Source organism: Achroia grisella, unplaced genomic scaffold (assembly GCF_030625045.1).
Source record: "Achroia grisella isolate CSIRO2021 unplaced genomic scaffold, CSIRO_AGI_Agris_v1 utg702, whole genome shotgun sequence".
NCBI classification, from domain to species: Eukaryota; Metazoa; Arthropoda; class Insecta; order Lepidoptera; family Pyralidae; genus Achroia; species Achroia grisella.
Window position 1 is genome coordinate 1,534,553 of NW_026712999.1, and position 11,731 is coordinate 1,546,283.

At 34.6% G+C, this 11,731-nt stretch overlaps 2 protein-coding genes across 2 annotated transcripts; both read left to right on the top strand.

The window, feature by feature from the left end:
* Positions 1-331: 331 nt before the first annotated feature.
* On the top strand, positions 332-2,510 carry LOC131850070 (uncharacterized). Its single transcript, XM_059200222.1, has 2 exons — positions 332-743; positions 2,423-2,510. Exons 1-2 carry the CDS (start codon positions 425-427, stop codon positions 2,500-2,502), a joined length of 399 nt encoding a protein of 132 aa, XP_059056205.1. The 5' UTR covers positions 332-424; the 3' UTR covers positions 2,503-2,510.
* On the top strand, positions 2,509-11,724 carry LOC131850069 (UBX domain-containing protein 6). Its single transcript, XM_059200221.1, has 8 exons — positions 2,509-2,760; positions 3,397-3,530; positions 4,504-4,642; positions 5,290-5,384; positions 5,612-5,765; positions 9,964-10,121; positions 10,657-10,786; positions 11,388-11,724. Exons 1-8 carry the CDS (start codon positions 2,509-2,511, stop codon positions 11,661-11,663), a joined length of 1,338 nt encoding a protein of 445 aa, XP_059056204.1. The 3' UTR covers positions 11,664-11,724.
* The last annotated feature ends 7 nt before the right edge of the window (positions 11,725-11,731 follow it).

An 11,731-nucleotide genomic window follows, 5' to 3' on the forward strand; every position in this document is an offset into this window, starting at 1 on the left:
TTTGGGTGTTAGCGAATTTTACCACGGTTATCATTAGTGACAGCAGATTTTTATTAATACTTAAACTGCTGAAAGATAGCGTCGAATTTAGCAATGAAAATTTTCTTGATTTATTTATATTTGCTTTATATATTTCCTAATTATATTCAACTAATTTAAGAACTTTACAAATTACATCGTGTTAAATTTAATTATTATTGCATTAATTAAAATTAAAAAACGTAAATGTTAGGTAGGAAAAACCGAGGAAAAAATGCCAAGAAAACATTTTTTTCAGTGACTCTTTTATTTTTGACAGCGCTATCAAGGCCGTCACTCCGGCAGTCAGTTTACTATGTCAAATTGTTACATGTCACTTAACTAAAAATATTTTTTTTATATTACCAACGTTTACCTTTTAAAACTATTGTAATTTATATATGTAATGTCTTTATTCGATACCGCTATATTTAATACAACCCTTTACGAAGCTCTGTATCTTCAGATTGAGGATACTTTCGCTTTCGCAAAGGATTTCGTAAAGTCGTCATTATCGTCAATTCCAGGTGAAAATATTTCCCAATCCATTGCAATTTTGTCTGAACTATCATTCTACGGTGGTTTTGCTGAAGTATTCTTCTTCAACGAGTTCCAGTTTCTTCTTTTGAAGACGTTTGCTCTTATTTTACTGTTCACTTTGTTATTGATTTTCATATCGTGGCGAGTGTACGGTAAACGCATATCGGAGCGATTTATGAAACCAGGTGAGTCACTGTTTATTACATTTCATTGTCATTTTAAGCTCAAAATCTGTTTTTTGGCAATTCGTTGTCTATTATGCAAAGTTGATATTAAAAAAAAAGATAAGTCCAATTACAGCACCATCATCATTAACACACCATCCTACTGATAGAGAGCTCTCTAAATAAAAATAGAGTTTAATTTTTTTTATGACTTCATTTAGGTATACAGGCAACAATAACATAATAGATTTTACACATATTTATAGCATTGTCACCAAGACTGTTTACCACAGTAATAATATATTTATTTTTTATGTTGAAATAGTAATTATAAGGCTAGACAATCTTAGTATTACCAATGTAAGACAATCTTAGTATTACCAATCATGTGGTAGGAAAACTTCAAGCAGACTTGTGATTCACTATTCTTCCTGTCAACCTACATCTGTAAACGTGTATATTGTGTGATTCTGTAAATATATATTTTTTTATCTCTTTATATACAGATTGTGACATTCCCATCATACCTTTACTAAGTAAATAACAAATGTGATACAATGTGATGAATGAATGAATGAATGTGATACCAGCCAGAACAATAACTTGGCTGCATTGGATGCTGGCTCTGCCAACTATGTAAATATTTATTAATGAGGCCATTAAGTTTACATATTATATCATAAGTGTGAATCTTTGTGATGATGGTTCATTGTTTCATGTAAAAACTGAGACAGAACAAACATTTATTTATATGACATAGATATAAGATACAGCATAATACAATAAGATAATGACAATCAAGTAAGACAACTTTATCACACTTAAGAAACACAAAATAAATTACAGGGTATATGTTGTTTGTTTTAAATAAATAAATTTTTACATTTTTAAGATAAAATGTTTGTTTACATTTTCTGTAAGTTCTATTGAAAGGCAGTATAGTATGTATGGGTATTTTTTTTATGATGATCTTATTATAAATAAATAAAATTGGAGTGTCTGTTTGTAATTTCAAATTAACAGCTTAAAGCTGTTAATTTAAAATTACAAACAGCATATAGCAGCAATAATGCATATGAAAGTATATATGGTACTAAAATTGTTCTCCGTCTGTTTGTTCTTTCTAATCTCTGAAACAGCTAGATTGATTTTGATAGGAAATTAACATAGTTTACATAGTTACTACTTATATTTTAGAAATTTTATTTATTTAATGTAATAATAATATAATAATATAATAATAATCTCAGGACAATTCACACAACGCCATCTAGTCCCAAGTTAAGCTAGCTAAAGCTTGTGTTATTTTAACTAGATAACTTACATAGATAATTTTTTTTTCGTAAATACATACATATTATACAAGAGACAACACCCAGACCGATACAAACAATTATACTCATGAATACAAAATGTTTGTGCCGTGCTAGGAATCGAACCCGCGACCATCGGACGTAAAGCGGTGTGCTAGACCACTAGACCACCGAGGTCGTCAATTTAATGCTTCTCCACTTAATATAATAAAGGCTGTGTGTCACATGGACTTAGAATGTGCAAGTGATCTACTGCAAATTACTGGTATATATACACAGGTAGACAGTATTTTCTTAAAAAATAAACCTTTTTTTATTTTTCTATTCCTAAGCTATCTAACCTACCTTGGTATAAATTAAAACCTAACAAAATGTTATTATTTGCAGCTACATCAGCAACAATAGAACAACTAAAGGAAAGTGTATCCAAACTAAAATTGCCCAAAGAGCATACACCCAGAATATAATAAAAAATGGCAGATAAAATAAAAAACTTTTTTAAAAAGAAAAAAGTAGATGCGAAATTTAAATTGGCCGGACCTGGACATAAATTGAGTGAGTCAACAATCCGTTCTCAGGGTTCAGATTCGTCTAGGAAGGATGTTCCAGCTGTTAAAAGATCAGGCTTGTCAGTGGAGAGTAAAGTTGCTGCAGATGCAGCCTTGGCTAGATTACAACAGAAGAGAGAGAACCCAGCATTTAATACTTCCCTTGCTGCTATACAGGTAATCATAATCTATTATAATATTTTTATTAATTTTTTTTTTCTTTTTGAATACTGCTAATTGGCAATTTGATTTTTTATACACAAAAGTCCAATCTGATGGGTCATTTTCTTTCATTGTTTGCATTCCTTTTAAAATTCATGATGCTGCTCTAATGAGTCAGCCCTCAGGAGCTGAGCTGAGCTGAGCTAAGCTAAGCTAATACTATATATTCTACATATTTACATATTATTTATACATATTTATGGGGCCCACCAAAAATTTTGAAATTTTAATTACCCCGTTGATGAAAAAGGTTGCTCACCCCTGTTGTACATTAATAGATATGCTGAAAATGGGTAGTATGCCCAGTGAATCGCAAGAATACTGATTTTCCTATTAATATTATGATATCAGACATTATTTGTTGAGTCTGTCCTTAACTTTACCAGAAAATATGAGAATTATATGTATCCTAATGTTCACGTCAGTGGGCTCTAAATTTAGAAGAACAGGCGTTCTCACTCACCTCTAATAGAAAACCAGGCTGGAAATACCAGTTTCCAAATACTTAGGGTATTTGAAAACTGGTATTTCCAGCCTGGGACTACAATATATGAGAAATATAAGTTATGTATAAGTTATTTTTTATTTCAGGCTCAGGTAAAAAAGGAATTGGAGAATGAGAAAGCATCCACATCAGCTGTTATAACACCATCCCAGTCAGATACAGGGAAGGTAGTGGAAGTAGACTTACCTGCAAATTTAGCTGCATCGGGAGTATTTTTCAAGTAATTCCTTACTGCTATTTCCACTCAATTACAGTCATTCTAAAGATATAATTGGATTATTTACTTATTAAATATATTAATAGTATTTTGTAATACTATTATTCTTATGCCTCTGTATCATATAATTACTCTTAATTACTGGTGCTACTCAGCTTGCTTTGCTAAAATAAGGTAATGAAATTACTGGATAGTAATTTCAATCTAACATATCTTCATTATCATCTGCCGAATGCAGTCCACAGCTGGACATAGGCCTATCTCTTTCCCAAGACATGCCACTGGGCACGGTTTTCAGCCTTTCTCTTCCCAGTTACTAGCCGCAACCCTATGTATATCGTCACTCCACCTAGCTGCAGGGAGTCATACCTTCATTTGCCAATTCACAGTCTCCACTCTAGAACATATCTTACAAAGCAGCAATTGGAGGTGTCATGCTTCTTCTCTATCTTAATTCTCTGGAATGGCACATAAGTGGTACCATGATTGTCTAATAACGAAGAGTTAGGCATGAGGATATGTCGATATTAAGTCAAGCAATTCTGGAAATAAGTGTTCAACCTAATGAATGTGCTGATGATTTCAGTATGTCTGTCTTCTTCTTCTTCAGCATATATTAGTCCACTGCAGGACATATACATCTTGGATAATTTTCCACTTCAGTCTGCGCCGCATGTTGTCCAGGTCGATCCTGCCATCATTTTGATGATTCCCATGCTAGGTCAGCTACATTAGAGATCTATGTGTCCGTCTATCATCTGTGCTTCAATATACGTGGCCGTCCCAACACCGCTTTAACTGTTGTGAAGGGGTGAGAAATGTTACATTGTGCAATTCTTTTAATGATGTTGGCAACTCTAGTGTGTCTTCGTTGTATATGTCCATTAATTATAAATTGGTCTCATTTTATCCCTATTCTAATTATACCCGTATTTATTATTTTGTTGACCATAATCTAATTATTATACTATTTTAGGTGTCCACTGATCAGTAATGATATATTACCACGGGATGAATGGAAGGCAAATATCAAAACATTCCTATATGAACAATTAGAGGAAGAGAGAGGTCTAACAGCCTGTCTTATGATACAATCTTGCAATAGCAGAGATAAGGTATACCCTTAATGAAGTTAAGAATATTATATATGTGCACTGTTCCTTTACTTATTATATTTATGTTTAGTTATATGTATATATATATTATTTACCTATGAATGAACTATGGAATGCCACATGCTAGCATAATAAGTAAGTGGCATTAAAAAGATACAAATAATATGATATAGACTGAAAATGTCTCTGCTTGGGCACCTCGTTCTCATCTATTTCAGCTGCTAAGCAGATTGCTTTTAAGGCTGTGTTTTGCAATATCACTGCTTAATATAATAATAATACCAATGACTGTCAGTCGCTTGGGCTCAGAACGATCTAGCAGTATTTTAGATGGTTGTCTCTAGTATTTTATTAGTATTTTCTTAAAAAAATACACCTTTTTCTTTGATTAGGTATCTTCTGTTTTACTTTTATTCCTTTAATTAAACCTGTTCTTAAGTACCACGCCGACAAAGGCTACGGTTACCGTATTACCGGTTAACTATTGGTTGGCCCAAACAAATGTTAACCTATTAGCCATCCCAAATACTTAAAAAAGGTCATATTTGTACAATTTTATTATTATTGTAAATGTAAATATTTGTATATAATAAATTACCATGACATATATTTAATAACCCTATCAGTGTGTTCTATAATAATTTTAGGTTGCTCCCTGTGTAGAAACACTTTGCAAATATTTGGAAAACATAGTCACATATCCTGACGAAGAGAAATATCAGAAAATTAGAATGTCCAACAGGTAAGATCCTATTACTTGATATATACGTCACAATCTGGTCGCCGAACAGTCAACACTAGACTTCCAAGCTATATCTAAACTCTATTCATTGCCTGCCAACCGTACCACAGACGTCACATGATGCTGTTCATGTATATAGGCGACAGTTGTGACTTACCATCACCATCACATATAAACTTCATTGCCAAAAAAAAGAGTTGTTATATATAAAAAATATTTTATTCTAGAGCATTCTGTGAACGCGTTCAACCAATAGAAGGAGCACTGGACTTACTGCTAGCAGCTGGGTTTGCGCAGCAGAAAGTGACCAATTCTGATGGCGTGGAAGAAGACTATCTTATATTCAGTAAAGATAATGTGCCCTCGGTTGAAATGTTAACTGTGAGTTGATTAATTTCATTTCAGATTTTAATTCTTTATTAGCTGTAAATCTGCCACTTCGTCGTTCTTTATAGAAATAGAAATAGAAATAATCTTTATTCAAATAAACTTAATATAAGCACTTTTGAATAGTCAAGTTTTTTTATTCTACCGCTTTCGCATTCGGAATGCAGATTCATCACAAGAAGAATAAGCAAGAAACTTGTGTGTTGCTAGAGATAAAAAAGCCTTATGATACTATCTGTACTTATGTCAATTTTTTTTTTTTTTTTCTCTTATCTGCAATCAGTCCCGGAACTATGAGCAGATTTTTTGGGTGTGGGATCTAAGAATGGAGTGTCCACCCCAGCGGGCGAATCTACTCCTTAAGCATACTGCAAACATTACACAATGTCGCTTCTTTTTAGTCGCTTGGGGTAAAGTATTTGTAGTAATTGAGCAACCAGTTGATTCGGGTGGTCACATAGTCGCTTTTTATATTTTTCTTTACAATTGAGGATCTCCTCCTTTACTGTCAGTACGCCAAGTTCCTTGTGAATTTCGTTGTTGGTGATGTACCAAGGGACACCCGATATTGTTCTCAGTATAATATTTTGGGCCCTTTGAATGATGTTAACATTTGACTTTGACGCACTTCCCCAAAGTTGTAAGCCGTATGTCCATACAGGTTTTAGAATGGACTTATAAATCAGTAGTTTATTGTCAATAGACAGTTTTGTATTTCGACCCATAAGCCAGTAAAGGTTTTTAAAGCGAATCATTAAGCATTCTCTCTTGGTTTTAATATGTTCCCTCCAATTCAAACGGCGGGCAAGGTGTACTCCAAGATACTTAACATTGTCCTTATGTGGTAGAGCATAATCTCCCAATCGTACTGGTGGACAATTTCCACGTTTTAGAGTAAAGGTGACTTGGACAGATTTTGTAATGCTGGTCTTGACTTTCCATCTTTGCAACCACCTGTGATCCAGGCCATTCTGGAGAATGGTTGAAGCCATGTCAGGTGTTTTATTACTAGCTAGCAATGCAGTATCATCCGCAAAGGTGGCTATAGTGACACCTTTCACTTCCGGAATGTCCGCTGTATATATGAGGTATAACATAGGACCGAGAATTGACCCCTGTGGCACTCCAGCTTTGATCTCATAGAATGATGATGTTTCTCCAGATTCCCTTACCTGAAAGAGTCTTTGTAGCAGGTAAGATCTTAGTAGGAGGTAATAACTGTGTGACAGGTTATTCCTGATTTTATATAGTAGTCCCCATGCCATACCCGATCGAACGCTTGCTGTATGTCAAGAAAAGCAGCCGAACAGTATTCTTTGTTTTCGAGAGTCATTCGAATTCTATCACAGACCCTGTGAACCTGTTCCACAGTTGAGTGTTGATGCCGGAAACCGAACTGGTGATCAGGAATAATTTTTTTTTGTGCAAGTTGAGAATGGATTCTTCGCAGAAGTATCTTCTCAAAAAGCTTGGACAAGATTGGAAGGAGGCTAATGGGTCTATAGGATGCGGCTTCCTGAGAAGGTTTTCCAGGTTTGTGTATCATGGTGATGGTTGAGACCTTCCATAGCTCTGGAAAGTGCTGAACTCTTATAATACCATTAAACAGAATGGTTAGGAAAATTACAGCTTTTTTTGGCAATTGGCATAGCACTTCTTTGGTGAGAAGATCAAAACCAGGAGCCTTTTTATCTTTAAGATACTTTATGGTCCTCCAAAGCTCTCGTACTGTTACAGGCATTGGTGGAAGGTCTAATTGTAGATCTTGGTTTAGGACTGAATTCACATTGTTCTCAAATTCCTCATTAGGTACGTGATTCGGGATGAATACCTCAGATAGGTGTTTGGCAAAAATATTGGCCTTTTCTTTACTTGTTCTAGCCCAGATATTGTTTTCTGTTCTTATGGGAGGCTTGGTTTGTTGTGGTCTTTTAAATGATTTCGTATATTTCCATAATGAGTAATCTGTAGAAACAGTAGGCGTCAGTGCCTCTAATTTTCGCTGTAATGTGTAGTTTTTGTGCTCCTGTATCATTGTTCTTAGTTCCACAATAGCTCTATTTAAAATAGTTTTATCTTCAGCACATCTGCTTCGATGCCACGTACGACGTAAACGACGTTTCTCGAGAATTTTATTTTTATTTCGAGTGGCCAGTTTGTAAATGCTTCCTGGTATTTTAGATGTGGGGTACTTCTCCAGCAAGCTTCCTGGATCATAGTTGTTATATATTTAGTAGCTTCTTCGATTTCGTTGATAGTCTTTAATGAAATATTCAGCATTAAGTTTTTCTCTATATGTTCTCTGAATGAGTCCCAGTCTGTATTTTTATTACAGATGATTTCTGGTCTTTCCCGAACTATTATGTTAACACTAACAGTTAAGATAACAGGGCTGTGATCAGATGAACTGTCCAGACATGTCTCCGCTTTAAAGTAATGCTGAGACATTCCTTTAATCATAAAAAAATCCAGCAAGTCCGGCATTTTGTGTGGATCAGATTTTAGTATGTTGGTTGTAGAGATGGATGTTAAGTTATTTTTTTCTGCACTTGATTTAAATTGTCTACCTCTTGTGGTAGTTAATCGAGAGCCCCAGTGTGTATTGCATTATAATCACCTCCTGCAATAAATCTTCCTCCAAGAGTGCTGTAGAATTGGGAGAAGATCTCCTCATCTATTTTATGTCTGGGTGGGCAGTATATAGAAGAGATGTTAAAGAAGCCATGTTTGTCTTCCACTGCTACTGTAGTTGCCTGAATATGTTCAGTTTCGTAATTTGCCATTACATGGTGTTTAATAGTTTCTCGGATTACAATTGCAGTTCCACCATGAGAGGTACCATCTGGGTGGTTAGTCAAGTAAGTGCAGTAGCCTTTAAATTTTAAATTGCTAAAGTTTGTGCAGTGAGTCTCAGTGATCAGAATTATGTCAAGCTTGTATTCGTTCAGCAGTATAGCTACGTCGTGTTGGTTTGGAGTCAATCCATTGATGTTCTAGGTTGCTAATCGAAAGACAGTCACTTTGTGAGTTTTTCGACAAGTTTGGCTATAGCCCCATAAGGGTAGTCATTTATTGTAAGATTATTTCAAATCGCTCGGCTTGTTTTACGAGTAATTGCTGTATAGTATCATTTATGTGTTTTGGAGGAGAGGATTTAAAAGATTCAGTTATATGTTGAATATCAGTCTTCAATATATCTGCATAAGTTCGTTTAGTATAGTCAACATTAGCTTGTGGTAGTTTGTGGTCGTCTCTGTGGTCAGTTGTGGCTTTTTGTTTCACTCCTTCACTTACTTGTCTTCTTAATGTTTTTCTAGCAAGGATTTCCTTATATACTTCACACCCCTTGTAATTTGCAGGATGTGGTCCTTGGCAGAGAGCACATAGTGCGGGTATATTTCGATCCTTTTTGGTACATTCGGAAGTTTTGTGTTGTTGTCCACATTTTACGCATCTGAATGGCCTCATACAATAATTTTTTGTGTGACCATATTGTTGGCATCTCTGACATTGTGTCATCGACCTTCTTTTTTTTGGATCCTCAATTATAACAGATTGGTGGTAAATGTGTTTTATTTCTTTGGCAGCCTTATTTTGTGGTCCAGGTTTGAGATTTACGAAGTAAATCGTAGTAAGAATGTCAAATTTTTGAATTAAAATTTATCAATTGTCTAGTTATATATCATAGAATAAGCTCTGTTTAGTTTGAGGATAGATGGCACTTGCGAATTGTCTAGGTTTATATGATTAATCCAGAAGCAGTTTTAGACAAAGTTGTCTACATAAGGACCTCTATCTCAACTACTTCAGCCAGCCGCAACTTGTTTCATTGTAAGCTGGGTTTTCGGTTAGAGGGTGGGATACGGCAGTAAAATTATAAGCTATAGATCTATAATATCTAAGCCTACGGTTCCCACTTACTAACAAGTGGGCAATCAGCTTGTTCTACCACTGCAATTACTTAAACAATTTTAGTATATACTTATTTTCGTATACTTTTATTATTTATGTTGTTAACCGGGGCTTAACACGAATATTTTTATGGTAAATAAAGTTATTTACCAGATTTGTGGTCACAAGCTGACTGGAGTAACCCCAGTCAGCTCTGAGTGTTATTGCTAACGGCCTTACCGTTAACAATAAAAATATAGTATATTAAACAAGATATTTAAGATTTTTACTATTATTTCAGACGTTAATTGATGCACTTCATACAGCTGAACCAATCCAATTAGAATTGGATAGGAATCTTCAAGTACTATTGCCATCGCAAGCGGCCACTAAAGTACAACTACCCGCATCGTTTTATGCTCTCACTCCTGAAGAATTGAAGAGGGAACATCAACTAAGGTACCTTTTGCACTACTAGTTATAACCCGCGACTTTTTCCGTAGTCCTTTTATTACAAGATAGACAGATAACCTATATCTGTCTATCTAGCATATCTATATCTCAAATTTCATTAAGATCCGTTCAATTTAGTTGTGATATGTAAGAAACAGATGAACTAACATATTTGCATTTTAAATATGACTTTAGTAGTATTCTACAAAGGCAGACTATATAAAATTGTGTAAAAATAGGGGACTTATCCACATAATTTCAATTATTTCTGCTGATAAGTAATTTGCTGTATAACTTGTATTTTGATTTGCATATTATATGGATGTGTAATTAAAGGGTACCGAGCATGATATCTTAGGCTTCAGAAATGGCAACTCAGGATTAAGTTACGTTATGACGTCCATGATGGTTACCTCTCACCATCAGGCATTTCGTCGTCAGCTTGTTTGTCATTCAAATTACATATTTATGTAAGTAAAGCAGCTCATTGCTTAATTAAAATAAATATTTGATTGTACTAATGAAATAAAATAATTTTTAGAACTGAAGCAATAGAAAGAAGCCAAATGTTACGCACTAAAGCAATGAGGGAGAAAGATGAACTACGTGAAATGAGAAAGTACAAATTCGCCATAATTAGAATACGGTTTCCAGATGGCATTTTATTACAAGTAAGTTTGTTTTTTTATGAGAATTCTACTGCTCAGATGAGAGGCTAAATGCGAAGAATAGAGTCCAATTTAATTTTATATTTATATGAAAATTAGTGAATGTAACGGCTCGTCTAGGTGTTGATTGTGATTGATGATGATGGAGGAAGTGTCATGATATGTTGACCTTAAGTGAAGGTCTACCAGAAATTGCTAGCGATGAGGTCACTAATGTTTTTTGCAATCCTCCTCCCCATCACTGATTTGACCCTAGTAGTAATTGTAAATTGATCCCCCTAGCAGCCATTGTGTTTCATTCCTGGTGAATTTGTCACGATGTGATTCCTGTTTGCTTGCTTATTATGACCGCTTCATGCTTATCCAATATACTATAATAATAATTCTGGTTAATTCACATAGATCCAAGCTAAGCAGAGCTCAACTGATAGAAATACTTGAATACTTTTTTTACGTCAACGCACATATAGACCAATACAAACAATCACTCATGAATGTTAATGTTTGCACCGTGCGAGGAAACGAACCCGCGACCATTGGAAGTAAAGTAGTGTACTAAACCGCTAGACCTATGATTTTTGTATTAAAATATCATAATTTTCAGGGAACGTTCTCAGTATACGAACGCTACAATGAAATATATGAATTTGTTCAAGAAAACCTTGAACACAGCGGTCTTCCTTTCGTCTTGAACACGCCAACTGGCCACAAGTTAAACATAGAAGAGGATGCAAATAAAACCCTTATTGACTTACGATTAGTACCAGCCACAGTGCTCACATTCGCTTGGCACCAGAGTATAATTGAAGAAATCCATAATAGTCCTAATAGCAATGTTTATTTAAGGCCAGAAATTATGGTTCTTGTACAAGAGGTGTAATGGCTTAAACTATATTTATATATATACGTACTGATTACTAAAACATAGAAAATAATAAGTTATTAATT